Raw genomic sequence first — 15,586 nt, forward strand, 5'->3', positions numbered from 1 at the left:
TGTTTTGCTTCTCAGTATTGTTGTGTGTTCTGCTTGTCTTGGTCCACATAAGCACCGAGTCTCTCTTGTTATGGGTTTAGCACAATGCAAAGTGATTCATGGCAGTCATTTTCAACAAAGACATAACTGCATGAAGAACAACCTGCTAATAAAGTACCCTAAATGCAATAAGTGCTGGAGTGTTATACATGTACAATGTGCTTGAATACAAGCAAAGGGTCACCAGGGCGTTTTTTAATTCTTCCACCTAAAATGGTGTAAAAGTAATAAACAAAAATATATATTCCAGTTCATTGGCCAGAAATGATCCTGGATTAATATTCAGGTTCAGTTACAGTCTCACTGTGCCCTGTAAACCAATATCGATGTGATAAAGCCACTTGTCTGTATCAGATGGAAATGATGGCAGATTAAAATTAGCTATACTGTTTAATTGTTCTTATTTGACTATATATATTATAAAATATATAGTATAGGATGCTATGTAAGGTACAGGCCAATGGTCATCCTACTCAAAGTCAGAGCCTCCACTAAGAACCCTCGAGGCAAATCCTCTCGTGGGTTTCCCTTCTGACCTCTCCTGGGGTGCATGTCGGCTTGTATCATACAACCTATACAATATGCTGTGTGTTATTCAGTACTTGTTTTTTAAGTTATAATCCAGAACCCCACTAGTAATGACATGTTGAATCTCTTTTCAGCTGTCCTGGGGAAATAATTAGAATTAAATTGAAATGATGATGATTGAAAAGGTGTTAAACACAGTGACAGAACAGCTTTCATGTTATATTATTATGTGATGTACATTGCTATATAATGTAATTTGAAGAAAGTCCCCCCCCCCCCCCCCCCCCCCAAGTTCCTTTGGTATGTTTGGCTTCTTTTTTTTTAATTTTTTTAATTTTATTTTTAGCAACTGCGAGGTGTGTGGGCACAGGATGTAGTAGACGGCACCTGTGTAGCTGTAAACAACAAGTATCGATTAATGGCGTTTGGATGTGCAAGGTAATTTGTGTTTGTGGCATAGAGATTAGAGGTGTTATCCTAAACAACCAAGACTTTTGGAATCATAACATTTTTTTACAAGTCCACTATTGTTTTGGTGCTGTTTTTGTTTTTCCCGTTTCTTTTCATGTTTACGGGTGAAGCCAGTTTTACAGGCAATAGGTCCTCATAACCTAAGAAAATGGCATTCTATGCAGCCAACAGGAAGCTATGTTGCTTCAGATGGGGTTTTATTATCTGTGACACAGGTAGTTGACAGAAAAAAACAAGGTCCAAATAATAATAGTAGTAAAAGCAAAACAGTAAGATAAATGTTAAAAAAAAAAAAAGGTCCTAGGTCATAGTTTGAGGTCGACTATAAATATCAGTAAAAAATACAGTATTTTTGTCATGTTCTCATTTATACTCAATAAAGGAGTTCCTTTTTTTAATATAACTTCTTTCAGCTAAAATAATTCCAGACTAACAGGGTTAAAGTCTTGGGTCACAGATGTAAATGCTTTTTTCAAGTCTTAGTTGCTAAGTACGAAGAAACAAAAGGTTTCATTGACTTTCTTGATTTGTAGCTATGTAAAAAGAAGCTGCTTTTTTTTTTCTAAAATGGCCCCTCAACTCCAACAAAAGATTTATGTCATCATGCCAGGCATCTGTTATCAAGCATCTGTCAGTAGCGCTTAAGATACAGCATTTTCTTGCATGTTTTACTGTTAAACCTTTCATTTTTATCATGTATGTAATAAAAAAAATAAATCTTAATATCTTTTTTTTCCAGCGGCTCTGTTTTAGTTTACACAATAGATGCAGCAACAGGATCAATGCAGCTTTCCCACAAGTTAGAATTAACAGCAAAGCACTATCCTGGTAGGTCTGAATTATTTTAAACTTCTCACAAGCTACAGTAAAATGTGTTGTGTCCTTTGCAGTTTAAAAAAAAAATAAATAAAAACTTCACACATTGATAAGGTTTTCATATTAAAAGTACATTTTGAACTTCTGCATTATCAATATCATAGCCAATATACTTTTTAATTCCTGAGCTAGACATATCGCTACAATAGTAAAACATTTGAGGAACATTAACAATTTCTTTCCATGGCAACAAAGGGGTGTGAACAGTAATGTTTAAATGTAAAGGTTATCATGGTTGTGGGGCACTGCAGCTTTATGAACCAATATGCGCATTGTTTCTGTGCTGAAGCATTTTAAAAAGTTGAGAAACTAAGTGGAAAAGTGAAATTATTCTAAAAGTGGTGGGTTTGGGGAAGTTCATTATTGAAAAGGCAATGTCTTTCACATTGTTATGGTTTGTGCGCTGATTACAACAGTGTACTGATATTGCTAGTATGTCATCGCCCCCTATTGGGATTTAGATGAATGTACAATTGAAAGATATTAAAATTCCTAAAAATAACTTGAAAATGAAGTAAATTAATATTAGTTGGCATTAAAAAAAAAAAAATAAATAAAATAAATCCTTGGTTAAAGTCAAGATGAAGGAAGTAATGCTACAATGTAATATCATTCAAATGTCTTACTTTTATTATATTTTACATTCAGTACTCCAGTAATATTGGGACGGATTATTAATAACATTACAGATCTCCAGACAGCAACTCAAATGGCCGTAAATGCCACACAAAAAAAATTGGGGCATCTTTGTTTTTCTGGGGGGGTTAAGGGCTCCACACACCGGACACAATGCGGTTTGTCCTGCGATAAAATGGTATTTTTGCTGCAATACTACCTTTCACACTAGTGGTGACAAGTGCGCTATGTGATAGGCGACTCTCCTCTGATTGCATCATCAGCTGGAAAAAATCACACGTATGATCGTCCTGTTATACAGCTAATAAAAATGTAGAATACATAATAGCTTTTGAGAGTACTTATTTCAGTAATAAAGGAATTATACACATCGGCTATATCCCTGGAAATGGGCTGCTAAATGTTTTCCTTCATTGCCGTGTTTTTATAATTTGTATGTCCTTTATTGTACAGCTCTGGGTATTTTGATACTGCAAGAATGATCTTTTCTTCCACAATCGTTTACTGAAGGCACACAAGGGAAGCTGTTCCTCATTGGTCAGTTTCCTAGCTGCTGTGTGACAAAATCTCAAAAATAGATACCAATCCTATTTTTTTCGCATCGCTTTAGTGTCACCCATCACATCACAGGCAGTGTAAACGGCTCATATCAAAAATGCTTTTTTTTTTTGTTTGTTTGTTTGTTTTTTGTCGTGAAAAAGTGTTTTTTGTACAACACGTTTACTGTCTCATGGGATCTCTCCCTTTTTAAAAGCATGTGTCAATATTTATGAATGTGCTATGATGTCGGTCTGTATAAAAAAAGAAATGCATATATGTTTTAATAAACTGAAGTGCGAGAAGGACAGTAACAGTTTGATCGAACACAAATGCTTGTAAGTGCAGAGAGGTGCTGTATTAACACCGGCAGAATACAGTAACACCAGTTTCATGCAACAGTTGTGATGGTGACTAAACATGCACTGTTTTGTAAAAAATTGCTTAAAATGAACAGTTGGCTTCAACAAACAAGAACAGCGAAAAATAAAACTACACTCAAAGTAGCGGGGTTCCAAAAAATGTAGCGTTACACATTCCCATGTGTTGCTACAACTGTTAAAATAACGTACTTATAATTAGCCTTTTCATTAACACCCTGACAACTTTTTACACTTATAACTTTAAAGTTTGTTTCAGGGTAAGCTGTTGCAGGGAAAAGTTTTTATTTCTCAAACTGACCATTTTAAGAAAGGTGAAAGCAGAATACTTAGAATACTTGGAACTGTAATGAAGAAGTGTACTGCTGAGAAAAAAAAAAACACTAAACATTTAGGGAATAAAAAATGTAACGTACTTCCGCTTACTTGATTGCAGTAAAAAAACGGTAAGGATACAAAAAAAATACTGACAGACTTGAACACCTTCTGTGGAAGTTGCATGCTGTCAGATCAGGACTTCACTAAGACTGAACATGGGAGCTACAGCGTGCTATTTCCATATTACAGCTGGACACAATTAAAAGGCAGTTACCAATTCCATACACAACACAACACAAAATATTTAAGAGTTAATTTCAGTCATCAGCTGACTAGATTAACCATTCAGCAGAATGAGGTAACAAAGACAGAAAGAGGCAACAGATACTGTTTTAGTATCACTTTAGTGTCCTAGCAAGGTGTTGTAGTTTAACCAGTTGAATATGATAGCAACCAGCTTGCTCCTGAAGTGACACCTAGCAATTGTATTTGGTGACCTTTTTTTTTTTTTTTTTTTTTTTTTTTTTCCCTAGGAGCCATTGGCAAAAAGTTTGTCTGGAGCCATACATACATTGATCAACATATTCCTTGCTAGGATAAGCCACATTTGGGGGTTTAATTTTTTTTAAAGCACTGGGGAATCACTGTGGATTGCATAAACCCTCTTTCATCCCGGGAATATCATTCAAAATAAATGGTGGATCCAATTTAGAGGGGTTTTATGCAGAAGCTTCTTTTTTTGGGGGGGAAAAGCCTCGCTATCAAAATGTCTTATTATCATGGCGCTATTATAATTGTACGATTTTAAACCATCAAAAATTAAACCTGCCGAACCTCTGCAACCTCCAGATAAAAAGAAAAAACATTATTGTTTGGTACATTTTAGGGAGTAACACACTTTAGTGAAGAATGAGCAATATGCTAAATCCTTGCTCTCAAGTGTAAAAGCAATTGCTTATTTGTTTCATGTTCACCTTTTGCATACATGAAACAATGCTGGTCTCATTATTGGATTGCTGTTCTGTATGCTAAAATGTTTAATAGGGGTAGATCTTTTCATAAAGACTGTAATAATTCAGCAGCTGATCTCACATTTAAATTGTATGCACTTGTTTGCGTGACTACATTTTCTTACAAATGAGGTAAAGTAAATTCTTAAATTTTTTTGTTGCAATATCACAGTAACGAAGGTAAGCAACTTTGTGTTTTTCTTGAATCGTGATACATATCGTATCGCAACCGTATGTATTGCAGTATGTATTGTATTACTGTAAACCTAAAGATATGCACACCACTAGATATAATTAGCCAAATTAATAAACAATTGGGCATTACCAGTTGACTGATCTCCCATTGTGTGAGGAGTTATCTTTTTTAGGCCTCTGTGTATGTTTTTAGTGGTGAAATAATTATTATTAATCGAGTACATACATGGAGGATGGTAAGCAAATGAATAATGTATTGACAAAGACAGAGACGCAGTATTTGACCATCAGAGGGTTGTTCAATAATGTGAACTAAGAAGTAGTGAAACAGTACAAAAACAACAATGTTGTGCAAAAAAAAAACATGGATTGTGTGCCATCCTGGAGAAAAGTACAAGAAAATAAGCTGTATGTCAACATGTTTCATAGGGTTGTGTACTAAACATTTCCTTCACCCTTTTTTAAGACACTTGGAATAAAACAGGAGCTGTGAAGCTGATCAGGTGGTCACCTGACTGCAGCGTGACCATGGTGACTTGGGAATGTGGAGGCCTGTCCTTGTGGAGTGTGTTTGGTGCTCACCTCATCTGTACGCTCGGAGAAGACTTTGCGTGAGTAGATTAAAGTACTTCTTGGCTTCAAATGAAGAACTTTCTGTCTTCAATTAATTATACATGGCACATAGTCCCCCGAGTGGTTAAATACTGTAACTGCCTTTCAAACTCGGGTACCATAATCCAAATTCAGAATTTCTAATACATGTTGACAACTGTTTCACATTGAGTTGTATTTTCTCCTCTTTCTGTTTTACAGCTATCGATCTGATGGCACAAAGAAAGACCCTATTAAGATAAGCTCTATGGTAAATGAGTATATTATTCCGATTTACTTGTTACATATTTGTGTTTCTATGTAGACTGTATGAAGCTGCTTTAGAACATTACTAATTGTTTTCCCAGTATTACTCCAATATAAGTGTATTTAGAATTATTGTTTTTTTCAAATGTAATGGTAGTAAAGGTGATGGACTATAGCACTGGTTGACAGTCAAGCACAGTATGAGGCAGGTAGTATTTCAAACTACCTTATTCCTTCCCTGTATAACAAGTCCCACTGCTTCAAGCACAGACTAAAGTTTGCAGTACGGCAAACCTTGATCAGTTTGCATGAAACACAATCAGCTTGCTCCTGCAAATTGTAAACCGTATGTACATTGTCAGCTATTTAGCAGTTGTTCTGCCCCATGTTTTTCTCCAGAGCTGGGGTACAGAAGGTTATCATCTGTGGGTTATCAGCAGCGACGTTTCCAAGCCTCTGGAAAGCGAGTCGGAGAACAAAGCTGCCATGCAGCAATCTGATATCCTGCAATTTCAGTTCATCAAGAGCGCCTTAACTGTGAACCCTTGTATGGTAGGTGGTGAATTTAAGTAGGCAGACCTGCCAAATGATGTGCAGCCCATCCATGAATTGCCTGGCACAGACATGTATTTACAAACCTCTCAGTTTCTCATTTTAGGATTTACGATGAAAAAAGAAAGGGTTTGCTTTCAAATGTATTTATTTCCTGTTATTAGCACCAGAAACATGTAGCACTTTCCTCTGCCACTTCCTGTTACTTTAGCTAATGACTTCCTGTGCTGTAGGGCAGTCTTACTTTAAGTCAGACCATATATGTACAGAAAGCCAACTGTACCATCATATCTAGAGTGGTATCTTAAACATGAAGTATCACAGTTATCGTAACAAATGTATTCGTCTGTTTACTTTTGGAATTGGACCTATGAGCAATGTGTAATGAAAAACACAACTTGTATAGATATTCATTAAGTATTCATTTCTTACTGTAATGTCATTGACATAAACCACTACATGGTTTATTTATGACCGGTGGTCTCCCTGTGCAGATGCTGAAAGTTGTACTGTAGTTTAAACTGTAGACTCTTCAGCAGTTTTCTCTGCATACTCTTTTGAAGACCTGTAAGAAGCTGGCAGTCAAATTATCAACTAAGTAAACGCAAGATTTAGTGCTCATGAAAGGTGTCACTGGTTTCAGACAGGCACTGTGTCCTCAGGCACCATAAGGAGTTTTCTATCCTAGCCTTAACATGCCCTGGCAATTTGTCTACTTGGGCTTGTAATGAGGAGGTCCCCGGTTCAAATCCCAGCTCAGCCACTGATTCACTGTGTGACCCTGAGCATGTCACTTAACCTCCTTGTGCTCCGGTAAGACTTTGTTGTAAGTGATTCTGCACCTGATGCATAGGTCGCACACTCTAGTCTGTGTAAGTCACCTTGGATAAAGGTATCTGCTAAATAAACAAATAATAATAATTGTGCCACATTGTGTGCTGGCTTTGTGTTGTAGACTTATTTCAATCGGGCCTAAACTGAGTCCATTTTATTTATTTCAATTAGATACTGTAAATGGCCGACGCTGCGCTGCAAAGTCCCTGCAAGAGTTTTAAAACAATACATTTCTGTGAGGCAAGCCTTCAGCCGTATCTGCTGTTCCACTACATCGTACTGAAATGTTGCTGTGGACTTTTTCTCTTAGAGTAACCAAGAGCAGGTTCTGCTGCAGGGGGAGGATCGCTTGTACCTGACGTGTGGGGACACTGCCATGGCCCAGAGTACCAGTACATCCTCCGTCAACTCTGATCACCGGGCTACCAAGGAAAGGAATCCACTCTCCAACACCATTTCAATTACTCAGGGATTAAGCACTTTATTAGGACACAGACATTGGCATGTTGTACAGGTAATCCATTCAGCATATATGTGTTTAATCTACAGATTTGAGGTTTAAAATGAACCTCTGCTTACATCTGGAAATTCCTATTGAACAGTATTAAATACCTGCAAAGTATAAACTATTAGGAGAGTATTACGTACTGTACTGTAGCAGTGCAGTTGCTTTAGCAAAAGGAAATATGCTAGCTACAACCAACTTAAAATTGTTTGGATTGTGTCAATACTGCACGAAGCATGCCTCTCTTAAAACGCATTCCGCTGGTACTTTAAACTGTGTTTTAGTATATTTTCAATGAAGCAAAAACTACAGCTGTTATAAAGACTGTGATTGTGAGCCATAACACACATGTAAGCTGCAGTATACCTCGCCCATTCTGTGTATAGCATAATAGTAGTTTTAAGATTTGATCATGCTTTTATACTATCAATATTACAAGTCCCAATATATTTATATAAGTCCCATTCACAGTACAGCTACATATTATCATTAGGTTTTAAGCTAGCTCCAGAACTGTGATGTCGTATTTATAAAATGCAGATCTTCGGTCAATACCATAACCTCAATGTATGAATATCTGTATGTTTGAGAGTTGTTTAGTAATTGAATCAGTGGAATTTCAATAGCGCAGGTCTCTGTCGCTGGGGAATAATAAGTACAACACTGACTTTTCACAGAGTTCAAACTAGCAAACCTGAATGAAAATGTACAGTTAACATGATTTTAAAGACTTTACCTTTTTTGTACCTAGATTCACAGCACATATCTGGAGAGCAATTGGCCAATAAGGGTGAGTTATGTATTTAGTCAGTATGTATTTCAGTTCTAGCACTTTTATTTTTTTAATTACTGACTGTCATGTTGAAAACATGCGCATTGCAAAAAATGTAGCTGTCCACACGTTTAATAAATCTGTTTTGACTGTGTATTTTATACTTTTGCAGTTTGCAGCCATAGACACACTGGGACAATGTGTTGCAGTAGCTGGCAGATTTGGGTTTGCACACTACTCCTTCTTTACAAGGAAATGGAAACTGTTTGGAAATATCACCCAGGTTTGAAAACGTCTTATTTACACATTGTTTGCAAACAGCATATATTTGTTTGACAACCAGTATAAAAGGTCACATTGTATTAATTCATGTCCCTTGAATATTCTGTGCAGTTACAAGGCAGGTCTCCGTCAGTATTGGCAATGGCCAAGAAGGTTTAGTAACACTATTTTCAATGCAGTTTATTGCGACCTAACAACATCTTACCAGACCTCAAAGAAGAAGTGGTCACGTGTTTGTAGTCGTCAGTTTTACATTGAATAAGTGAAGTATCTGTAATGTTCTACTGTATGTGTATTTGTAATTTTAAAAATAATGATACATGCTTTGGAACATTGTTCTTGCACAGCAGCTTTTTTGCAAGTCCCTTGTCACTCAGTATTAGATCATTATTCCTTTAATTAAGTGAAGCCCATTTTCCTTCCACAGCACAGTAGATTAGATATATATACAGCATATATTAGGATACCCACGTGACATATCTAAAGGTCTACATGCAGCAAAGTGAGTTTTCAAATCTTTGGTGCAATCCTCACCTGCACTGGGAGTGAATCTACACTGTGATAGCAGCAGGTTAAATGGACTCCACCAGAGTCAAAATGAAGATTGTCTTGTTTTTAAGCCTTCTATAATTGCAAGGCTTTTTCTTAAAACCATTGAAAATATAGAAAGAACACTACTGTAGTTGGACATCAATAAATGACTACTGTTTTTGGGAGGCTGACCATTAAACTCTACTCTTTAAGGATGTCATATTGGAATAGCTCAGTTACCAACTTTCAGTCTGTAGTAAAGCACGTTTTGTTTCCTACATTTCTAGGAGCAGAATATGATGGTGACTGGTGGCTTAGTGTGGTGGAATGACTTCATTGTAATTGCCTGTTACAATTTGATAGACCAACAAGAAGAGGTAGGTGAAAAAGAAAATTAACACAACAATTGAGACGAGAAATACTTTGCTAATATTGTTTAATATATTAAACAAATAAGGTTATTAACAATTATGTTTTTAGGTGTTTCCTGTTTTAAATATCAGTGTAATAGACAAAATAAGTTTGTTTTATTGCCGCAAATAGTACCAGGAACATACTGGTTTGCTGACAAGGGTGGAGAAAGTGTCTTTAATGAGTAAGTAGCGGGGTTATTAAAAAATATAGAGTAATACATCCCCACTTGTTGCTGCAACTGTTTAAATAAGGTACAACTTTTTACACATATAACTTTAAAGTCTGTTTCAAAGCTCTTTCCAAAATGGCTGTCCTAGTGCACTGATAGTGTAAGGATTACTGCCCACATTATATACATTGTTTTTGGTTCTTTTTCTTTCATGCTCAGTAGTGCACTTGCTTTTTGTTAGAAATCAATCTTTGTTATATGGCAGACTTTTATACCACAGAACCGGTTATAAGGTGTTATCAACATAGCTCTCATGTGCCCCATATTTCCATTCCATCATTCTAAGGCTGAACACACATAGCAGTGTGTTTATAAAGCACTGTATTTCCTTCTTTAGTTTTCTAACCAGCTTATTTTTCTTTTATTTTCAGCTAAGACTCTATCTGAGGTCCTCCAATCTTGACAACGCCTTTGCCAACATCACTAAATTGTATTCAAAGACTTTGCTAATAAACGTTTTCCGGGACATGGTGATATTATTTAGAGCAGACTGCTCCATTTGTCTTTACAGTATTGAGAGGAAGCAGGACAGGTGAGTGCTTTACCAAACCTTTATACAAGAAATACTGTTCCTTAGACTGACTTTAGAGGACAATGTTAACAATGCAGAAGTTGGGCAAAAAACCACCTGCCATGACACTTTCAATAAGATGTAGGCCACATTGGCTGGCTATGGCTGCACTGATTCAACAAGGTATTTCAGTTGTTCTGGAAAAATGCATGACTATTCAATGATTGCACCTTCATCCCTCAAAATCTGTCATAATTGCTATGTTTCCCTTCGTGGGTGACTTGCAATACTACATAATAATATTCGTTCAAGGGATGGACTGCCAGTGCCGTCACAAATGCAGCGTATCCCTAGTGTTTCTTTTTTGTGCACTTTTCTTTCTTTTGACAGACAGATGATGTGATAGTAGTTTAACTACACTCAGAAGTACTTCCTCAGTATTCCAGATTTCTTTGCTTTTGCTTTTAAGAAGTAGTGACATTTTTCCAATGAATACATGATCTTTTAAGAGATACATGAGTGCAATGCTTACAGTAGAGGCTGGAGTTTCCTGCGCAAATTAAAAGCTAATCCCAGCATAAAGGAGAAACGCAACATTTGTCCTGAAGCTGATGCTTGACTAGACAAGATATTAATTAACAGTCCAAGACAGGCATAGTTTCAGGCATACTTATCAGAAATGGTTTCTGCTCTCTTAATTTAAAAAAAAAAAAAAAAAAAAAAAAGTGAGATTTATTCAGGGTGGTGAATTTAGTTATTGTTAACTATATCTCGTAATTCTAACCTATATGTAATATGTGTGTGAATTAAGGTGGCTTGAAATATCACAGATTAATCTCCGTTCATGTGTGGGATTGCCTGTGCCCTCACAAATACAACATATCCCTAGTCCTAACCTGTATATAAAGTGCAACAATCCTTAGCCTAGACTAGGTTTAACTGGGTAAATAAAACATTAATAAAAATGAATTGTGGTTCAGTCCTGATTTACATATACTGCATGTTTTTATTAGCTAGAGCTCAGCTTTGCTTAAATATTGGTAATATGTAATGTTTGATTTTGGTTGGCTTTTGAAAGGGGCTGTGTATTGAGTTCAGCCTTCTTGGCTTAGCGTCTGCCTAAAATCGTTATTTGTGTATCATAAAACCACGATTCCAAGTGGAACTGGTAGTTGCTCAGATCAAGGCTGGAGACTGGATGCATATGGATCCTACAGTAACTCCCTAACCCCTTAGAGATTGTTCCTTCTCAGGCCAGCACTTGAGGCGTTGTGGGGATCACCTTTCCTGGTGGTTGTCTGAATAAAAAGGCTCCAGTCTTCAAGATGTTTTAATTTTGAATGCACTGGATTCATTTTTTAAATGTGTTATGTAGAGTACACCTTGTTTTTTCCCCTCAGTACAAACTCAACTGCCAGTATTGAGCTTCTCCAAGAGGTGTCCATGTCTCGATACATCCCACACCCTGCCCTTGTGGTGTCAGTGACACTGACCTCCGTGAGAACTGAGACTGGCATCACCCTGAAAGCACCACAGCAGGTATGCCTACACAGCTGTATATCGCACAGAAAGCAAATAACTTGAAAAAATTACATTTAACAACAAAAAGAAGTCACACCTCCTGTTAGCATACACAATTCTCACAAGTCTGTTATTGTTCCTATAATTTCCTCATTTTTCAAGCTGCCACACTGAAACTGATTTCCTGAGTAACAGGCATTTGGACACCACATAACCCCAGGTAGCCCTGCTACCTTTACACAAGTCAAGCTTGTACAAAGTTTGGAAAAACAAAAAATGATAAGGGACACTTACTTCTTTAACAGCGATGCAGTGTAGTTTCACAACTTCTGTGTTAAAGAAGCCTGTCTCTTCACTAGTTTTCTTACTACCAAGGGCCAACTTCTCTGTCATAGCAGAAAGGCTCTTGATTGTTGGCCGATTGAAAATTATGACAATTTCTTTGCCTACCAGCAAATATAAGGTTTAAAAGTCATTAAGGTTCATAGTTCTCTCAATAGGTTGCAGTGTGTGGAAGTGTAGAAGGACACAAATGTGTTTTCTTTATTTTCAGGGCACGTTTGTATTTGTATGCTACCCACTGATATTTACTTAAACTAGGGGTTTTAATCTTGGTTTCTTTTCATCAATTTAATCCCCCCATCTGTACAGTTAATTGATTAATCACACCCGTTTGCTATAATATGCAATTGTAGTGAAATACAACTAAAAGTAACACTTGGTGTTAATGCTATTTTTTGCAAGCTTTTATTAATTACACCTAACGTTTTCATTTATTTGACAATAAATGAAAACGTTTGCTTGCTTGTAATCTGACGTTAGCCAAAACAAATCTTTTAATATAATTCAGAAAATACTGTGCCATGCATTAGTGTAAATTAGCAGCTGTACTACAACCAATAATGTGTTGGATATGTTGGGCCATTTTTCATATAAACTTTAAACTACGGGTAATTTATTGAATTGAGTGCTGTTTTATATTTGTTTAATTTAGTTAAGACTTAGACTTAGGCTGGAGCTGTAAATGTACTGCTGTGGTAGAGACTTAAACTAATAGAATACATTGTTAAAAAGAAAAATCAACTTAGTTGTGACTCAGATGATAAGATAAACTCGTAGTACTGCCGTGAAAGGAAAGCCCCGTAGAGCAGATCTTGCAAGTGGTCTTTTTTCTTTCCTTCTGAGCCAGTGGTTCCCAAACTATCTGCAGAGATTTTTTTTTGCTCCCTAAATTCAGTTTAATCTGTTTTGTCTTGTTTCTTATAGGCCTGTGCTGCAGAGAGCATTATGTTGAACCTGGCAGGGCAGCTGATCATGTTACAGAGGGATCGCTCTGGTCCTCAGGTCCGGGAGAAAGAGACCATAACGAATCAAAAGAAGCTGGTAGGAAGAACTGCATATTATAAAGCTGTTATCAACACTCAAGCACTAGCAGAGACTTAACTGGGAAATGTCTTGCAAACCTTGAACAGACATTTCAGTTACCACAAGGAATCAATAATAATTTACCTCAATTTGTTTTGTAGTGACTGAGGTAACTTGGCTTTTAGATTTAATAAGATTACTGCAAATGCCTCTTGCAATTTAATCTGATCACTGAAGCCTTTTAATTCCAATTCTGTATTATGAGCCAGTGTAAAACAGTTTTTAAATAGAATCTCTCTTAATACCCTGATCTCATTCATCTTTAAAAAGTGTTTCTCAACGTTATTAAATCAGTGGTCCTAAAAGTAATTTGGGCACGGGCATAAATAGATCTTACTTGGCTGTTTGCGGGCATGATAACTATTTCATAGGTTCTTAAACACTGCTTCTCGACATACACAGAGTGTGTGTGTAATTATATATATATATATATATATATATATATATATATATATATATATATATATATATATATATATATATATATATATATATATATATATATATATATATATATATATATATATATATATATATATATATATATATATATATATATATATATATATATATATATATATATATATACACACAGTACTGTGCAAAAAGTTTTAGGCAGGTGTGAAAAAATACTGTAAAGTAAGAATGCTTTCAAAAATAGACATGTTAATAGTTTATATTTATCAATTAACTAAATGCAAAGTGAGTGAACAGAAGAAAAATCTACATCAAATCAATATTTGGTGTGACCACCCTTTGCCTTCAAAACAGCATCAATTCTTCTTGCACACAGTTTTTGAAGGAACTCGGCAGGTAGGTTGGCCCAAACATCTTGGAGAACTAACCACAGTTCTTCTGTGGATTTAGGCAGCCTCAGTTGCTTCTCTCTCTTCATGTAATCCCAGACAGACTCGATGATGTTGAGATCAGGGCTCTGTGGGGGTCATACCATCACTTCCAGGACTCCTTGTTCTTCTTTACGCTGAAGATAGTTCTTAATGACTTTCACTGTATGTTTGGGGTCGTTGTCATGCTGCAGAATAAATTTGGGGCCAATCAGATGCCTCCCTGATGGTATTGCATGATGGATAAGTATCTGCCTGTACTTCTCAGCATTGAGGAGACCATTAATTCTGACCAAATCCCCAACTCCATTTGCAGAAATGCAGCCCCAAACTTGCAAGGAACCTCCACCATGCTTCACTGTTGCCTGCAGACACTCATTCGTGTACCGCTCTCCAGCCCTTCGACGAACAAACTGCCTTCTGCTACAGCCAAATATTTCAAATTGTGACTCATCAGTCCAGAGCACCTGCTGCCATTTTTCTGCACCCCAGTTCCTGTGTTTTTGTGCATAGTTGAGTCGCTTGGCCTTGTTTCCACGTCGGAGGTATGGCTTTTTGGCCGCAAGTCTTCCATGAAGGCCACTTCTGACCAGACTTCTCCAGACGGTAGATGGGTGTACCAGGGCTCCACTGTTTTCTGCCAATTCTGAGCTGATGGCATTGCTGGACATCTTCCAATTGCGAAGGGAAGTAAGCATGATGTGTTTTTCATCTGCTGCAGTAAGTTTCCTTGGCCGACCACTGCGTCTACGGTCCTCAGCGTTGCCTGTTTCTTTGTGCTTCTTCAAAAGAGTTTGGACAGCACATCTGGAAACCCCTGTCTGCCTTGACATTTCTGCCTGGGAGAGACCTTGCTGATGCAGTATAACTAGCTTGTGTCTTGTTGCTGTGCTCAGTCTTGCCATGGTGTATAACTTTTGACAGTAAACTGTCTCCAGCAACCTCACCTTGTTAGCTGAGTTTGGCTGTTCCTCACCCAGCTTTATTCCTCCTACACAGCTGTTTCTGTTTCAGTTAATGATTGTGTTTCAACCTACATATTGAATTGATGATCATTAGCACCTGTTTGGTATAATTGTTTAATCATACACCTGACTATATGCCTACAAAATCCCTGACTTTGTGCACGTGTACCTAGAAGAATTGATGCTGTTTTGAAGGCAAAGGGTGGTCACACCAAATATTGATTTGATGTAGATTTTTCTTCTGTTCACTCACTTTGCATTTAGTTAATTGATAAATATAAACTATTAACATGTCTATTTTTGAAAGCATTCTTACTTTACAGCATTTTTTCACACCTGCCTAAAACTTTTG

At 36.8% G+C, this 15,586-nt stretch overlaps 1 protein-coding gene across 1 annotated transcript in view; it reads left to right on the plus strand.

Moving 5' to 3' along the window:
* LOC121319801 (guanine nucleotide exchange factor subunit RIC1-like) overlaps nt 1–15,586 on the plus strand; it is a 117,056-nt gene that overhangs the window by 92,401 nt on the left and 9,069 nt on the right. Inside the window, exons 7-18 of the mRNA XM_041257639.1 lie at nt 914–1,005; nt 1,778–1,866; nt 5,457–5,601; nt 5,804–5,852; nt 6,248–6,400; nt 7,545–7,748; nt 8,491–8,529; nt 8,684–8,794; nt 9,612–9,701; nt 10,339–10,499; nt 11,879–12,017; nt 13,266–13,382. Of these exons, the coding sequence (XP_041113573.1) occupies nt 914–1,005; nt 1,778–1,866; nt 5,457–5,601; nt 5,804–5,852; nt 6,248–6,400; nt 7,545–7,748; nt 8,491–8,529; nt 8,684–8,794; nt 9,612–9,701; nt 10,339–10,499; nt 11,879–12,017; nt 13,266–13,382 (1,389 nt within the window). The remainder of the gene's footprint in view (nt 1–913; nt 1,006–1,777; nt 1,867–5,456; nt 5,602–5,803; nt 5,853–6,247; nt 6,401–7,544; nt 7,749–8,490; nt 8,530–8,683; nt 8,795–9,611; nt 9,702–10,338; nt 10,500–11,878; nt 12,018–13,265; nt 13,383–15,586) is intronic.

This window comes from Polyodon spathula, chromosome 1 (assembly GCF_017654505.1).
Source record: "Polyodon spathula isolate WHYD16114869_AA chromosome 1, ASM1765450v1, whole genome shotgun sequence".
Lineage (NCBI taxonomy): Eukaryota > Metazoa > Chordata > Actinopteri > Acipenseriformes > Polyodontidae > Polyodon > Polyodon spathula.